The sequence below is a fragment of the Delphinus delphis genome, chromosome 14 (genome assembly GCF_949987515.2).
Source record: "Delphinus delphis chromosome 14, mDelDel1.2, whole genome shotgun sequence".
Taxonomy (NCBI): Eukaryota; Metazoa; Chordata; class Mammalia; order Artiodactyla; family Delphinidae; genus Delphinus; species Delphinus delphis.
Genome location: NC_082696.1, coordinates 20,475,563 through 20,492,438, shown reverse-complemented (window position 1 = coordinate 20,492,438; position 16,876 = coordinate 20,475,563). Strand labels below are relative to the sequence as shown.

The 16,876-nt window shown below is 41.5% G+C and overlaps 1 protein-coding gene across 8 annotated transcripts in view; it reads left to right on the top strand.

Annotated features, from left to right (window-relative positions):
• UTRN (utrophin) overlaps positions 1 to 16,876 on the top strand; it is a 497,409-nt gene that overhangs the window by 50,242 nt on the left and 430,291 nt on the right. The window contains exon 1 of one of the 8 annotated variants that reach the window (XM_060029850.1): positions 9,329 to 10,053. The exons of the other annotated variants lie outside the window; for them this stretch is intronic. Coding sequence (XP_059885833.1) covers positions 10,044 to 10,053 — 10 coding nt within the window. The 5' untranslated portion in view covers positions 9,329 to 10,043. Of the gene's footprint in view, positions 1 to 9,328; positions 10,054 to 16,876 lie in introns of those variants that run through there. 8 annotated transcript variants of the gene reach the window in all.

Sequence of the window (16,876 nt, the reverse complement as noted above, 5' to 3'; positions counted from 1 at the left end):
ACTTTGAAACCTCTGGGCTTCACGTTGTTTCAGGCAGTGCTGTTGACAGCCAGCAAGCTGCTTCTAGAAGGCCCACAAGGGGATGGGAGGAAAGACTTTGGGGCAGGGAGTTGGTTCAGAGGTTCAGAACACCCATGGCATGAATATGGTGTTTTACTCGGTGTCATGAGTCCTTAGTTACCTCATGTTTCAAACAGGACTTGAGGTATTGACACAGCTTAACTTGTAAGACTTTTGCAGGCATCCATGAAAATAAATGTGAAAGAACTTTAAAGTTCAGAGGTCCCTAAAATTGGTCAGTTTTTACTGACCAAATTACAGACTGAGGTTCCAATAGAAACACTGGTAGTTCCAGCCCTCTGCTGGAACTTGGCAACCTCTGGGAAGTCATTTTTAGTGCAGTATTCCTAATTTAAAACCAAGCTTGTTCTATTGGCTCTGTTTATAAATCTTTTATAGATAGACAGATTTACTCATGGACGTTCTCTGGAGGAGAAAGATTTTATGGAAAGCGGAGCTTTGTGTGAAATGGTACATAAATGGTCCCGACCTGCGAACTGTGGAATAGCTTGCTTACCATCGGGGACGGCCCTGGAATAAGGGCCTGACTTTCTTCTCCTCTTCTTTCTGGATTACCGTGGTTTCCACTTTTGTACCTTCTGGTACTGTTTCCAAGTTCCACCCTCCCATCTTCCTCCCTGTTCTCTGTCACTTCTTAGAATATGTTAATAACAGGCTGTTTGTGCATTTCTTGCCTTTGCGGTGTTTGGTCCCCCCTTGTTTGGTAGCCGCTGCCCCCTCCTTTCCCCTTTTGCAGGCCCCAGCCTATCTCAGGGGCTGATCCCCGAGGCAGTGACATTGAGCACCACACACACCCTCTGCAGCACTGGTGTTGCCACACTCTGCTGGCCTGGGAACTGGTTCTCGTCTGCACTGCATGGAACAGAGTAGGTGCTCAGTAAACAGATCAGTTAGCTGACTGGCTCCCACAGACCCAAAGCCCAGGAATCTTGTTCCTAAGTTGCATGGCTCATAAATTCTTGACCGATAACCCTTACTTGCATTCTCTGTTCCTCACCTGGTTATTGCTTGGAAACTGTTTCATCCTAGAAATCCTGGAACTGAAATACTCGAGGTCATCTTCTTGGCATTGGTTCTGCCTCATTATTGCCTGGATCCTTCATTTTCTCCCCATTCCCAGCCCTCAGCTGTCACAAGTAGATGATTATGTCTCACTCCCATGGCCAGAGATATGACACATGGGAGTGGGGTGGGTGTGCCCGTTAGTAGGCAGAACCATCTTTGTGTAGTTTCAGCTGCAGGCTGAATATACAGATGACTCATGCAAGTTAATACCCGTATCTAATGAGTGGCCAACATCTTCAGATTTGCATAAGGGCTTAAGAGCTCCACAGGAAACATTGAATTGAGATTGTCACTGCCGGGGACCCAGGAACGAAGTGTTATGGATGGCACATCTGGATTCATAGGCTGTTGTGCCCTATGGGACTCTTAGGTCAGTGCTCCCACTAGATGTTTTTACTGCTAACAGCAAAGAATAGTCCCCATGTTTCTTTTCTTCACACCTTCCCATGAAGCTTGAGTGTTCTGGAACCTTCTAGGAACCAGAGAAGTTTCTCTCACAATGGCAGCAGATGTACTTCAAGAAAACTCACTGGCTGATCTTTGCTCCACAGCCCTGCAATTTGCCAATGAGATTGCCTCTACTTCTACAGCACTTCCATTTCCAAATTAATCCTTCTTTTACATTCCCACAAGCACCCTTCTCGCTTGGTCACAGCTCTCTAGTCCTTTTCTGCAATGCTGCGGTCTGCCCCAGAATTCCTATTTTTTAATCTAATTAATTTATTTATTTTTGGCTGCGCTGGGTTTTTGTTGCTGCGCGTGGGCTTTCTCTAGTTGTGGCGAGCACGGGCTACTCTTCATTGCGGTGCTTGGGCTTCTCATTGCAGTGGCTGCTCTTTGTTGCGGAGCACGGGCTCTAGGTGCATGGGCTTCAGTAGTTGTGGCATGTGGGCTCAGTAGTTGTGGCTCTTGGGCTCTAGAGCGCAGGCTCAGTAGTTGTGGCACGTAGGCTTAGTTGCTCCGCGGCATGTGGGACCTTCCCAGACCAGGGCTTGAACCCGTGTCCCCTGCATTCTTAACCACTGCGCCACCAGGGAAGTCCCCAGAGCTGCTAGTTTTGATTTTGCTTGTAACGTAGACCGTGGCACCTCCTTTCTGCATCAGGCGGACTTGTGTAAGCTCTTTGGGTGTGAGAGACACCCAGGGTTCCTCTCACTGTCCTGGTCCACTCTTACTTTCACTCTGATGTCTTCCACATCAGCTCGTGTCTCTTCTTTCAGTAAATGCTCATTAAGTCCTTACAATGTTCCAGGTTCCATGCTAAAGGATGACAATACAAAGGTAAATGAGAAATGACAACACTTATTTTTCACCTGATTGATAAAAACAGAACATTTAGAAAATTCAGGAAAATTACTCCCTTTCTCTTTCCTTTTTCGTAATGTTTTAAAAATTCTCTTTCTTTGTAAAGCATCTGAATTTTATTCATCTCTTTTGATGTCTCCTTAAACAACTATTCCTGCTCCCTGAAGAACCATGGTGATAACCTTCCTTCCTTCTGCTAGAGTGAGGTGTTTGCTACCTGAGTGGCTGTCCCAGGGACCCCTGTCTTAAGCAGTCGGCACTGCAGGGTTCCAGGCCCCTGGCAGATTGGATCCTGGCTTTACAGAGCAGTGGCATCACTCGGCATCCGTGCAGTGTTGGCCTGTTCTACCACGATTGCTGTCCGCCACCGGATACCTCATCTCTGTCGGTTCCAGGCAGTTGTCACTTCTGTTTGGAAGCAACACTGCCAGTGAGAAACCTGCCATGTGTGCACGCGCGCACACACACACACACACACACACTCACACACTCTGTTGAGAGAGGAGAGCCACCCTGGGAGGGAACCTTCCTCCCCTCTCTTGGTGTAGGAAGAGCACGGGTATACCTACTACCTCTCTCTACCCCCCTCATTATGGGATTTGGTGGTGGTGTTCTTTAACTCTTACTCTCACTGCTTTTGTACACTTTTCCTGAGATAATTGTAAGAAAGGTTATAATTTTATCTTGAAATACAATGTCTAGGAACTTTTCTTTTAATTCATCATTCCAAGTAAGTGTCTTTGCACCTTAGAAAACAAAACTAAAATACTGAAAATATGATTTCTTTCCTCTTTCACTGGCATGTTCCTTAATGTCTGCATTGGAGATCAGCCTTTGTGTGGTTGGGATAAATTCTAAACTCTTTGATGGTGGGGATTTTTGTGTAGCTCTCTCTAACATAATTTTCTTGGTTATAATGTCATTCGATTCCATTAGTATACTAATATGGAAACAAAGGCATGGTTTCAGACTTTATTTATATCTTTGTGCTTTGGAAAAACAATCTCATGAGAAATCATTCAGCCCATTAAATAACATCTTTGATGTTACTTTTTTGGGTTTGCTTGTTTTTAGAAAAGTTTTCCTGGCTTTTGCTCTTTGTAATTGCAACAGTAGCATAGCAAGTATTTTTAGACATGTGTTGTTAGAATCATGTGAAAAATCTTTTTCATGCCAACATGTTGGATTTTGTTAGTAATCTTTAATGTGATCAAGAACTAAGGTAGAATTTCTTAGCTAGAAAAGAATGAGTTAAAAAAAAATCCCAATACGTTCTTGGATGATTGGAGAAGCTATATTCTATATTTTTACTTAGGTGAAAATATTCAAGAGATTGAATTAAATGGCAGCTTCTTGAGGACAGAGACTATGCCTTTTTCATTTTTTATTCTTCTTGGGTGTAGCACTGTTACAGTCAGAGGAGTTGGCTCAGTTGGTGGAAGCCTTGTGAACTTCATGAAGAAGATTAGACTCCAACCTCCTTCCTTGCATGGGAAATCTTTAAGGATTTTGAAGCTAGAGAGTTGCAAGTACTTTAGAAAGATCTATCTGGAGGCTCTGTGGGAGGGTGAATTGGAGTAAAGAGAGCCTGGAGGCAGAGGCAACATTGGAGGTGAAAGAGGATGTGGTGTGAAGGTGGGTGGGAGATGCATGAGGCCACGGATTTCATAGGTACAGGTCTACACTCCCTCATTTGCAGTTGTAATAGCTAAAAAGAGCTGTAAAAACTGAAAGGTATTTTCTTTGTAATTCATTTGATAGTAAAACCCGAGCTTGACCCGAGCTCATTTGGTGGCAAAATTGGACCTGGAGTGTTGGGATGCTTTTAAAATCTTTACTTATCCCACTTACCTCATAAAATACACATATTTACTGCAGAAGTATTAGTGTGTTTGACTAGGGGAAATTGCCCTGGATCTCGCTGTTTTTGTTTTAATGTAATGTATAGCCTATGTGCAGTGTAACTTTTCTCAAATGGGAAAAGTTCTGATTTGGCAACACATCTGGTCTAAGGGTTTTGGACAAGGGACTGTGAAACTCTATTTGACCTGTGCTTACAAGATAAGACTCACAGATTAGGTATGAAGAGCATTGTGGAGGAAATAAACATTTATTGCCTGGAAGACTCAATGGTTGATGATGAAACTACCTCATCAACATGAAAGAAAACAGGTCTTTTGGGGGGGATCAGAAACATGCATTAGATAGTGAATGAAAGGATGCATTTTTGAAGTGTTGCTTGTGTGCAGGATCTGAGACTGAATCATGAACCAGAAAAAGGGAACAATTGGAGAAATTTGAATAAGATCTCTAGAGTAGTTCATTGTACTGCATCAGTGCTAATTTTTTGGTTTCTGGTTATGTAAGATGATAACATTTGGGGAAGCTGGGTGAAGGGAATATGAAAACTCTGTGTACTACTTTTACAACTTCTTGGGTAAATCTAAAATTATTTCAAGTTTTAAAAAATGAGGGAGAAAGTTGCTTGTCAAACCAAGAAATGGTATCATCCATGCTCCCTTTAAGTAGAGAATATCTGTTAGCAGGAATATGGTTTTCTTAGAGATTTTGAACTCTAAAAATGCAAGTTGAGTAGACTTTCAAAGTCAGGTCTCTACCCCCTTCCCAATTTTTTTTAAGGCCGACCTTGTTTTTACAGAAGATGAATTGAGAACATTTTGATCCGAGAAAAAGGCTTGATCCTAGCTTATGTGCATACAGAAGAGTTACAACATGAAGCCAGTTGTGTCTGGACAGTTCATGGGAAGTGTTGTAACTTGTATTCCCTCACATTTGGTTTCTCTGGTGTTGGAGGGTGTGGTTTATCTCTGGCTTTTGTCTGCTGCTCTGCAGGTTTAGGTGTAGGTTCAGTAGTTAGGACGGACAGTTGTAATAAGATGTTCAAAGCCCAGAGGGTTTGCAGATAATAGAGGGAATGAAGAAAATGTCTGCCTTTAATGGTCAAGGTTGGCTGACCTGTGCTTGGCCGTGCTGATGTGCCCGGTGTATGTCTCCCCAGTGGAAGGAGGATTAGTCTTGAATGCCTCTGCTTCACTTGCTCACTTCCACACCACCTCCTGTAGTTTCAGCTGATTTGTTCTGTAATTCTGCAGTCCACTCCTTTCTTTCCTTTTGGATGAGAGTAAACCTAGGCTGGCAGCCAGTTGCTGTTGAGCTATAATAGAGCTAGTGGTATGTACAAAATTTGATTACTGCTGTCAACACCAGATTGAATAAGAAAGTGCATACCCTAGACAGATACTTGCAACTTAAATGGTCTATTGATTTCACAAGAACTAGAAATGAGGCCACCGTGTAATCTAGCAGAAGAAGGGGTCAGTGGATAGACGTTACAGAGTAGTTTTTAAAAGTGCGCTTCTTTTAGATCTTTTTGGAAGAACTTTCAGATAACTTTGATAAACTGATTGTTGCTTCTGATTTTCTTCAAGTCCAGTGTTTGCAGAAACTCCATTGTAGGCTTGGTACTTGTTTTTGTTCCGTGGTTTGCCTTTCCTGTGTAGAATCTAGTTTAGAAATTGTACTGGGTGATACAGACCATATTTGCTCCTGAACTATGATGACATTTCCACTTAGCTTAATATGAATGTTTTAGAAATTTCCCACAGTGGAAAGTTCTCTTTGACATAGGAAGGTTCAGCGGTCAGTTTCATAGTCAGCTGTATGCCAAGAAATAACGAAAACAATGGATTATACAGTGCAGCCTTGGGACATGGAAAATTTCTTAGAAAATGAATGATCATTATTAATACATCTTGTAAGGCCTCAGGCCTTATATTGAAAAATAAGGGAAAAAGTTATTTTTCTTTTTTAATGTCTTTATTGGAGTATAATTGCTTTAAACTGGTGTGTTAGTTTCTGCTGTATAACAAAGTGAATCAGCTATGCATATACATATATCCCCATATCCCCACCCTCTTGCATCTCCCTTTCCACCCTCCCTATCCCGCCCCTCTAGGTGGTCACAAAGCACCGAGCCGATCTCCCTGTGCTATGTAGCTGTGTGGATGACATCTGCATAAATGATATAGCAAAAGAGCAAGGCAAATACACAAGATAGAATAGGCTGGAAAATATGAATCAAAACTGTTACCTCTCATCTTAGTATTCTGTGTGGTTGAGTTTATTTTTTCCATAATAGCAATCTCTAAGGAATGAAGAAGAAATCCTTTTGAGTTTCACTTTTCCCAAGGTATATATGCATATTAAAGTGAAATAACAAGTCTGATTTATTCTTTGAAGTGTAGTTAATATGTAACGAAACTCTTCAGCCCAGTTGTATACTCAGGGCAAACGCCTCTGTTTATATTCATAGTGGGGTAAGGAGGTGGGTGGAGGTGCCCTTTACCAGCTGACACTGTCAAAAACAGGAAGCAAAGTTATAATCTCTTTGTAGTAGATCAGAAACATTCAAAGGCTCTTAGCTGTGACAATTAAAAAAACAACAACAAAAAATGATGTAAGGAATTTTCACTAACTGCGAAGTGTGACTTCCTGTCTGGTATTTAGAGGAGATTCAGTTAGGTTTAGTCAGATCCTCTCACGGGAAAAATAAAAGCCACCCCAAAACAGGACATCCCAGTGTGCAGTTCGCAGGCTGCTTTTGTTAAAATCCACTTCCTCTGCATCTTTTTCCTCCTCACTTAAGCAAATGTAGGTGATGAGTGGCCCGGCGGCCACCGCATTTCGTTGGAAAAAGTGCAGATTTGATTTGCCATGGCAGGTAGCTCGCCAGGCCAGCAAACATTTACCAGGTAAGTTTGTCAACTTGCATGACTCCCAGCCCTCCCGCCCGTGAGGTTATGAAAAGAGGATATCAGCAAAGACAGGGCTCTCTCAGTCACTTACTGAACCCAGTGTGTTAAGTAACGGCCAGCCGGTGATGGGAACAGCCCGGCCTGTCCTTCCTGACGCCACATCTGTTGTAGACTCTGAATAGTCGAGACCAGCGCTGTGGGTTTCATCCTTCGCTTCAGCATGCGATTGTTTTCCAGTTCTTGGCTTCTTAGGAAAAAGCACTCAAGGGGCCATACCTTTGTTGAGACAAATGTACTTCATGTATTTTCAAACTAGTTTATTATGTATTGACTGTTTACTGTCCTGTAGAGAGAGTTTCCTTTATGCTGTTGTATGATGATAGCTTACTATGCTTGACTTACTGTGCTGACTAAAAATGTATTTTACTTTTAAAAATAGTTTGGAGCTGATTAAGGGGAGGATCAGACATTTGTTCTTTTGAGGGGGCTGTAAATGGAGGAGTTTTGCTTTAAGGCAGTCTTGTTCAGAAGAAGTGCAGACACAGAACTTCACGTTGGATTGGTCACTGTCACTGGAGTTTACTTCCAGGGTGACCTAGTTTTTCTAATGGGTTCAGATGTCCATATCTTGTTTAATCTGTATATTTGTGTACTGGTCACGTAAGTTTTCTGAAGAAAAAAAAAAACTCAAGTGATGTGTAATATTTCACCTTACGTATCATGCTTGAATATTGTTACTATGGGACAACTTTTAGGCTGGTTAGAATTTTTTAAAAATGGTTTTCTTTCCTTTGGAATTACTCTTTCCCTCTTAATGTTTTCCTTCCTAACTCCATATGAATGATGTGGTAAATGCTGGTAGGCATCCTCTCTCTGGAGCACATTTCAACTAGAATGCTTGGAGCAGCCCATATTTTCTTAGCAAATCTGGTTTCTTGGCCAAGTGTAATAGGAAATCAGTGTGCTATAATTCTCTTTTTTGGCTGTTACTTTTCTCTCTTATTTAAGGATCAGTGTGGTCTCAACAGAGAATTAAAATACCTATCAGGAACTGAATTAAAACCCCACGTGCAGGAGTAGCATTGCAGCCTGTGGCCTTTCAAAGGTATCTCTTGACTCTCAATCCTCTTTCTTTCCCCGGCATGAATAGTCTTCTTCGTCTGCTAGTCTGCGTGTTACTGTCCTGCTACAGAGGGTCTCAGGTAACTATAGTGGTTGAAATCAGAAGATAATTAGAAGAAAAACAAACAAACCTTTAAATATTAAGCAAACTTTTAAATGAGTAGACTGCAGCTTTAAATATGAATTCTGGTTCATTCAGATAGCATTCTTTCCTGCCCTGTGATCAGTCCAAAGTCTTTAAGAAAATAGAAAGCATTTTTTAAAAAAATAAATATTTCAGGGCATTCTATTTTAATAAAAATAGAAAATCAGTATTACATGATTTCAGATTCTACAAGGGCCTAGACGCTCTTCTTATTGGCTGTTACTAATTTACTATTTTCTTGTATCTGCAGGGTAGCTCTCTTTAGTGATCTTGTTATAAAGACATAAAAAAGAGTACACATTTTATGGATGGCATATTCCATTACAACAGTGGCCTTTTTTGGTCTTCAAAGCAGTCTCCATAGTAGATTAAACTTTGGGGTGAATCCTTTATTTACACACCTCAAGTAAGCTGGAAAGAGTGAAACCATAAGTGTTTTGCATTAAACTCTTGACCATACAGGGGTTGATGTTTCAAATGACTGTTGCAGAACCTAAGGGGAATACTACAACAAGTAATAAAATGGAATAAATTAAAGTACATATTTGTTCAAAATTAGCCTTTCAGTGTTATTTTTTGAAATTGACCATCCTTTTGCTCTTTGCTGTCTTCTAAAATGTGGAACTCTAATTTAGCACATTTGCCTCTCAGCTATCTGTTGAGATATAACAAGGGAAAACTGAGTAAGCTGAAATCTGAGTATCTATATCTATCTTTGATGTAAAATCTTTATATTTTAAAATATTTACTTTTCCTTTACTTAATCTTGATATCTGTGTACAAATGACCAAATGTTACAATAATCGAATTGAAGGAGAACAAAGTTTAAAAAAAAAAAAAGGCTTGCAAGTTTGAAATAAAAAATTATTTGGAGTTGTAGGCATCTACTAATGCACAGATGATTTAGGTCTAGAAATTGCCCTGCTCAGGAAGCCACATCTGGGAGGCCTTGCTTTTCTTGTCATCTTTCCTGCTTTCTTGTCGGGCTGACAGGACTCTGTGGCAGCCGTTTCCTTTTTAGATAAACGGGTTCAAATATTCTCAACCTTGGTTCCACGTTAGCATCACCAGTGTGCTGGGGCCCCACACTCAGAAGCCTGACATAAATAAACCGAGGCCTTGACTTTGTACTGTTAAAGAAACTATCCAAGTGATTGTGACATGGATTCAAGATGGAGGTGCACAGGGGAGAGTTATTGGTTCCCTACCAGACCGAAAGCTCCAGAAGAGGGGCAAGAAGGAAGCTTTGGCAGTGCTGTACGTCAGCACCGAACCCATATGCCTGTTAGCAGCGGAGTCTCCGTCTCCGCTTGCGGAATGGTTGGACGAACAGGTTCCTCTGAGCAGCACGAGGCTGGATGAGGGCTGGACCTGCTCGTTTCCGGTTTGCGCTGCCGGAGGGGCGTGCGTTATATGAGACGGTGGCCCGTCTGAAGATGAGCTGTCATCAGGAAGAAGCTCTTGGAAGGGATCACAGGGGAGTAGGCTGGCTCAGGGCACGCTGAGCAGACCTCTCTGAAGAGACAGGGCTCCTGGTTGCTGGCGTCTTCATGAAGCAAGGCAGGTGGAGAACGTCGGAATAAGAATTTCATCAGGGGCTGAGGTGTCTCTGTGTGTGAATGTGGAGGTGGGGTCAGTTGGGGACACTACAGAGAGGTTGCTCCAAAGGTTCTTGGTGCCAAAGTTAGTTTGAAAGGAAGGGGTGTGATTATCTTTGCCAGATATTAGTGGCTGCCTCACCCGCCTGTTGACTGTATGAGAATAAAGGAACACGTCATTTAGAGTATCAGAGTGCAGGGAGGTTTGTCTGGGAGAATTTCTCAGGGCTTGTGAATTTTTAGCTGATCTTAATGTTTATAAAGAAAATGAGTTGGTGCTTAGGCAGACCAGGTGGAATGTAATTTGCAGAGGCTTGAGAGAAAAAAAAAATTGTTCAGTTGGGCGAAGGGTAGACAGAGTGACTTGTTTGAAACAAGAATTTTGGGCGAGGGAAATGAGAATTGTGATTAACATGGTACTGAAGAAGTGTTTGGGTGGGGGGGACCTGGGTCCCAGTTCCCCCTACTATCGACTGTGTAAGACATTGAACTTCTGAGACTGGTCTCCCAACCAGTCGTACCCCTGAGGGGATTGTGGTCAGGATTAATGATGTAACATATTTTAAAGCACCTTGCAAGCAATAGTAAGAGTTCCAGGTAAATAAAAGGAATAATAAGTTCTGTAAAAATTATAAAAATATAGTCAGTTGATAAAGAGCTTTGCCTGCTACCTGCAGTGTAGGAATGGGTAATTAAATATTATGTTTGTGTGGTACTTAAAATATATTTAAACTGAAGCTGTGCACTCTGTCATCTTTTTACTTGTGTTTTTCCTTGGCATTACTTGAAAGGTATGATTGTGACACGGATCCTGGTTTCATGTTTCACTTGGGTTCTTTGACCCTAGTTAGAGGGCACCAGGTGCTTTCTATTCTGATCATTTGCAAATTCAGGGTTTGGTTGGAGGGCCACGGAAAGGACTGGTGTGAGAATGAGATAGGATCTGGACTCAGTGACTCCCTTTGCCCCTGCCCCAATATTTTGACCTTGATTTGAACAGTTCAGTGAACTGGCAGCTCAAGTCGTTTTTTCCCGCTGAACTAGAACTTTAATTGTTTGGCAGAGGAAGATGAGTCATAGCCCAGTCCTACCATTGTGACAAAGTGAAATTTTAGGCCAGGGCTAAAGGAACCCAGGTCAAAAACTTTCTGTCTAAACCACAAAGTATTGAAACTTGGATTGTGAGCTAGGTGGGAATTAGTGGGGCCCTCTCTGTGGGGTTGTTCTCAAGTTAATGAAGCATTTTATTGCATTACATTTTGATGCTAAATTTTGAGTAATATATTTAAATAATCAGCCTCCTTCTTAAAAATTTTAATGCAAAATTAAAATTATACAAAGCGGCAAATTGTCAGTTCCTCTCCCCCTCTATGATCATTGTTACTAGTTTTGTTTGTCCTGCCATACTTTCTTCTATGAATATATAAATGTACAGCTTTACATCTAAATTCCCACATGCACAGTTTTCCTTTTTAAACTAAGGATGAAACCATCCTGTCATAGTGCATCCCATTTAAAAAATATTAAAAATAATGACCTGTGTACATATATTTTAGTTAATTTGGGTAACTTCTGGGGCCAATATGTTTTTACTGTTAAACTGCTATCCACAAAGGGCAGAGAGATGAAAAGTAGTAAATAATTGTCTGAACTTGCATTTTTGTATGTGTGTGTGTGAAATTGAACTTCTCTGCATATGTTTTTTGGCTTTTGGACAAATTCTTCAATAGATTGCCTTTTCATACATTGCCCTTTTTTCTTTTCCCCCCTGTTGTTTGGATCTCTGACTTGTAAACCCCTACTGATTCTGAAGGGAATTCATGCAAAATGGCAGATTTTGAATGACTTACTTGAATTTTGAGTTTTAAGATGGTTAACTTCCAACTTAAAAGACAGGCGTGATTTCTGGATCTCTGGGACAGAAGGTTGAGTCTTTGGGTTTGGACTCTATATATTCACTTTCTCTTTTGGCTGTGGAAGCTGTCATCATCCCAAACTGTGCTGAGGCTGGTAATTATTTAGGTGCCCTCAAGACAGGTGATTACTTAGGTGCCCTCACTGTTTTATTACATTTTCATGTCCCGATAACTTATGTTCATAGGGATGGTGAGTCCCAGTATTAGTTTTTAAAATATTTATTTATTTATGGCTGCGTTGGGTCTTCGTTTCTGCACACGGGCTTTCTCTAGTTGCTGCGAGCGGGGGCTACTCTTCGTTGCGTTGCACGGGCTTCTCATTGCGGTGGCTTCTCTTGTTGAGGAGCACGGGCTCTAGGCGCGTGGGCTCACTAGTTGTGGCTTACGGGGTCCAGAGCGCGGGCTCAGTAGATGTGGCACACGGGCTTAGTTGCTCCCGTGGAATCTGCCCGGACCAGGGCTCGAACCTGTGTTGCCTGCATTGGCAGGCAGATTCTTAACCAGTGCGCCACCAGGGAAGTCCCCCAGTATTATTATTATTTTTTTATTATTTTTTGTGGTACGCAGGCCTCTCACTGTTGTGGCCTCTCCCGGAGCACAGGCTCCGGACACGCAGCCTCAGCGGCCATGGCTCACGGGCCCAGCCGCTCTGTGGCATGTGGGATCTTCCCGGACCGGGGCACGAACCCGTGTCCCCTGCATCGGCAGGCAGACTCTCAACCACCGCGCCACCAGGAAAGCTCCTCCCCCCCCCAGTATTATTTTTAGAATAACCCATTTTCTGTGTAATTTGTGGAACATGTTAGCGTTAGCAGAAAGGCTCTAGACTTAGACTTACACGGTGGAGTCCCAGCTCTTCTGCGTCCTGAGTCTCAGTTTCCTCTCTTGTAAAATGGAGATAATGGGGCTGTTCTAAGTCTTTAAAGGTGTAAAATCCCTTGCGCAGTGCTTGGCAGATTGCAGGAAGCATTACAATAAATGCTGGCTGTTTCTGTTAGAAGAGTTTTTAAGTTAATAACAGAAAAAAAAATACAGTGTAGATATTAAATGAAGATAAAACATTGGCTTGAATGAGGCCCCACGTGCGCCATCATAGCGAAAATTTGCCAGTTTTTTCTCACCCTTTGATCGAGATCTGTTAGTGATTTTTGACATCAAAGCATCAAAGCTGTAATTCTCTGCTGGGCTCATTTAACCACACATCCTGTAAGTGGCAAGAAATTTAGAGCTATACAGGCTGCAGTTGTTTGGAGAATATCTTTGTGGCAGGGTGCCTGAAATGTTTTGCTGGTTTCAAAGTTCACTTTCATTTGTTCAGAAAGGTTTTTATTGTTTGCAAGCAAGCAAAGCAAGCAAAAGGAAAGGGCACACAGCCTCCCATATGATTCTGTACTGTGTGACCTGTTTGCCTTTTGGTGCCTTATGTAAAAAGCTTTATTTAGTCTGCAGAGAGGACTATTTCTCCAAATAGAGGAAAACCCTCATAATGGTCTGGAAACACGATAGATTTCAGTTTAACGCCATTGATCCAGATACTGTTAGAGGCTGGGCTACACAGCAGTTGTAAGATAGGCATCTTGCACAGATTCTTCTAGGTCACTTGCATATCGTCAATGGGAATGCCTCATCTGATAGCCATGCACTTGGCCTTCTGAGAAACAGCTCCTCCTGTCATACCAACACTGACCCTTTTCTTCTGTCCCAGCCAGCCCGCCCCTAGCTAGGAACCTGCTGCCAGAATGAATCTCCAGGCTTTTGACCTGGCCTGTTTTCTTGTTCGACTCCTGGATTCTGTGCGTTTACCTTCTGCTTCAACTCTTAGGCAAGAACTCCCTTTATGGTGTTAGAAGCGCCTGGACTGTGTTTGACAGAAGAAATTTGACAGTTTTTCCCAGCAGATGCATTTTCTCCCTACATAACTCCGACCCACCCATGCAGTCTGGTATCTGACAGTACTCTGAGAACTGTTTAGTTAGTTGTTAACAAATATTTATTGTCCAACTTTGAATAACTAGTGTTACAGCAGGCAAAGGAAAAGTATAGTTTGTGAGTTTTTGTGGGGCCAGTGATTTATGGGACATTTGGAGGAGAAAAGAAATCATGAAATGAAATTCTTACTATGTTTTATCTCTGACCATGTGAATTCTTTAAAATAATGATTACATTCTATCTTTGCTCCTATGCATTTAAAAAATCATGGTGGATTTCATAGTGATGGATTTTTAAGCTGGGAAATTACGGATATTTTGCAAATGGGTTGAGGAAGCAGTTCTCATTTTCTCACTAGATCCTTATCCATCCACCTCCTTCCTACCCACTTCTTTTGCTGTTACAAGAAGAATCCTATGTTTTATGATGAGAATTTGTCTGTGGCTAAATGAACAGAGCACCATTTTTAAAAAGTGCTTGAGATTTGCACTCTGTATTTACTGAATTTGTTGCTAGGCCTTATGCTGCAGAATTTCTCTAAGTAACAAAATCTAAATAAAAATGAATGGTGCCGAAGGTAAATCTCCCTCTTGATTACTGTAATAAAGGATTGACATTTACTTCCCATAATTTGGAAGTCACCCAGTAGGTAATATTTGCCTGGTGTTTTACGATGAACCATTCTTATCCTATTGGGTTTGCATTAGGAAGAAAGTAGGCATTGATTTCCCTGTAATTTTCTAAAATTTCTCATCTTTGTTTCTTACATGGAGTAGTGGTCAGTTTTCTGTCAACCTCAACCCAGCCACACATGGTTAAGAATGAGAAGTAAGAAAAAAAAAGAGCCCAAAATAAATGATTCAGAGAATACCTGCTATTTTCTGGGTCCTGTTGTAGTTGCTGGGGTGTTTTCAATCAGGTTTTAAACTAAATGATTCTGGTCACCAGCAGCTCAGGACCACTGTGTGGTCTGCAGGCCGCACATAGATGACAAGGGACGTTTGCACATGTGTGCAGTGTGGGGACATCAGTGAAGTGCCTTAGGCCCTCATTTTAGTGACTGTTTCCTTAATCATGAGATGCACCTCTTGGCAGGCTGAATGTAGAGGAGACAAAAACATAAAGAGCAAAGAAATCTCAAAGCCAAACAACCTGAATCAATATGACATGATATTTTGCTACTGAAGTAGGCAAAAATTGAGAAACCCATTAGCACATGAAAAAGCTCTTCCAGGGAGATGACTATGCGAGTGAGCAGAGGCCGGATGGCTTCCTGCAGCATACAATCAGGCCTAGAATCCTGTTTGCATATTTCGTCAGTAACTGAATTCCAATGAACAAAGCCCCCTTCTCTGTCCTGGAGTGGCCCGAGTTAGACTCATCTGTGCTGCTGGTTTCCAGCTGCTGGGGTTGGTACTTGGTACCCAGTGTTCAGTTACTTTCAGAAGCTGTCAATGTTCTTGGTACTGAGGCTTCCCCACTCTAAGCAGGATGTGTCCTCAAGTTCATTCTACTATTGGATTAAAACCAACTCACTCCAGTGGTTGGTCAAGTAAACCTTTTCTAGGAATTCTTCCCTGCCTTCCAGGTGGGGGTTGGGTGCCCTCTCCTCTGCTCCTCCCATAGCTTCCCTGCCAGGATCAAAGGCAGTGGTCCCTAGAAGTGTTCATCTGTCCCAGCATTTATGATAGGTGTTATAGATCAGTGTTTTTGAAAGTGTGGTCTATTGCTGCATTTTAACAATCTCCCCAAGTGGTCATTTTGCCTGTTTGAGAAACCGAGCTCTAGTCTGTGAGCTTGGAGACAGGGCCCATTCTTGTCGTTGAATGCTCAGACCTACCCCAGCTCCTGGCACATTTTAGTTGCTCAGTTGTCTTTTTTTTTGTTCTGTGAATGAGATAGAATTCCAGTCAGAAAGGTATGGAAAGCAGGCGTGCATGTGAAATCCCGCAGCACAGTCAAAAGTCACCTGGATGATTCTTGACCATTTTTCTTTATTGTTTTGTAAGTCAACAGTGTGTGAGACTGAAAATGTAATATGGATGAACCAGAATTAGCTTTTCTTATTTTCTTGTACAGAAAAATATACTGTAATTTTATTATGTGTATTTTTACCTTGTGTGAAGGAACTTTTATTTTAGGATAGTTATACATTTATAGAAATTAAATGCAAAAATGGTACAGGGAGTTCCCATATACCCCTCAGTGCTTCCCCTTCCCTCTGTTGTTGATGTCTTACATTACTATGTGACATTTATTGCATCCCCTTCCCCCTGTTGTTGATGTCTTACATTACTATGTGACATTTACTGTGTCACAATTAATGAACCAACACTGATAACATTATTATTAAGTTATTATTAATAACATTAACCAAAGACCTCCTTAAGCGTTATTGTTAAAAGTTTGTAGATTTACAGATGAAATAATATTTATAACTTGTACCAAGTTTTTCTTTAAGTTAGGGCTTTGCATTTGAATTCTTACACGCAGTCACAGTTGCAAGTATGTTCACAAAGCAAGAGTGCCAATTCCTGTGATAACTAGATTAAGGAAAAGATTTTTCAGGTGTCATTGGCCTTCTGGGACCTGGAAAAGGGGAAAGTTATTTTCAAAGGCTGACATTCGGTTAATATATCTGAAGTACTCCATATTATTGAAAATATTTGTTGACCTCTCAGGTGTTGTTAGGTATGATATTTGTTTTAACTATTTATAGTATATTCAGGCAGAGGTATACTATTAAAAATACTTAACAACTGATATGGCACGGGACCCCACCAATCAGATTGATGTCCAGATAATCAGAAGGGATAATGGTGGTGAATGTGTCTGTCAGTCCTACTAATGTCTAAAATCCCCTAAAAATATCTCCTGACATTGTCAAATGTCTCCTCAGGGGCACAATTGCTCTTGGTCGAAAACCCCTGATAGAAAGCA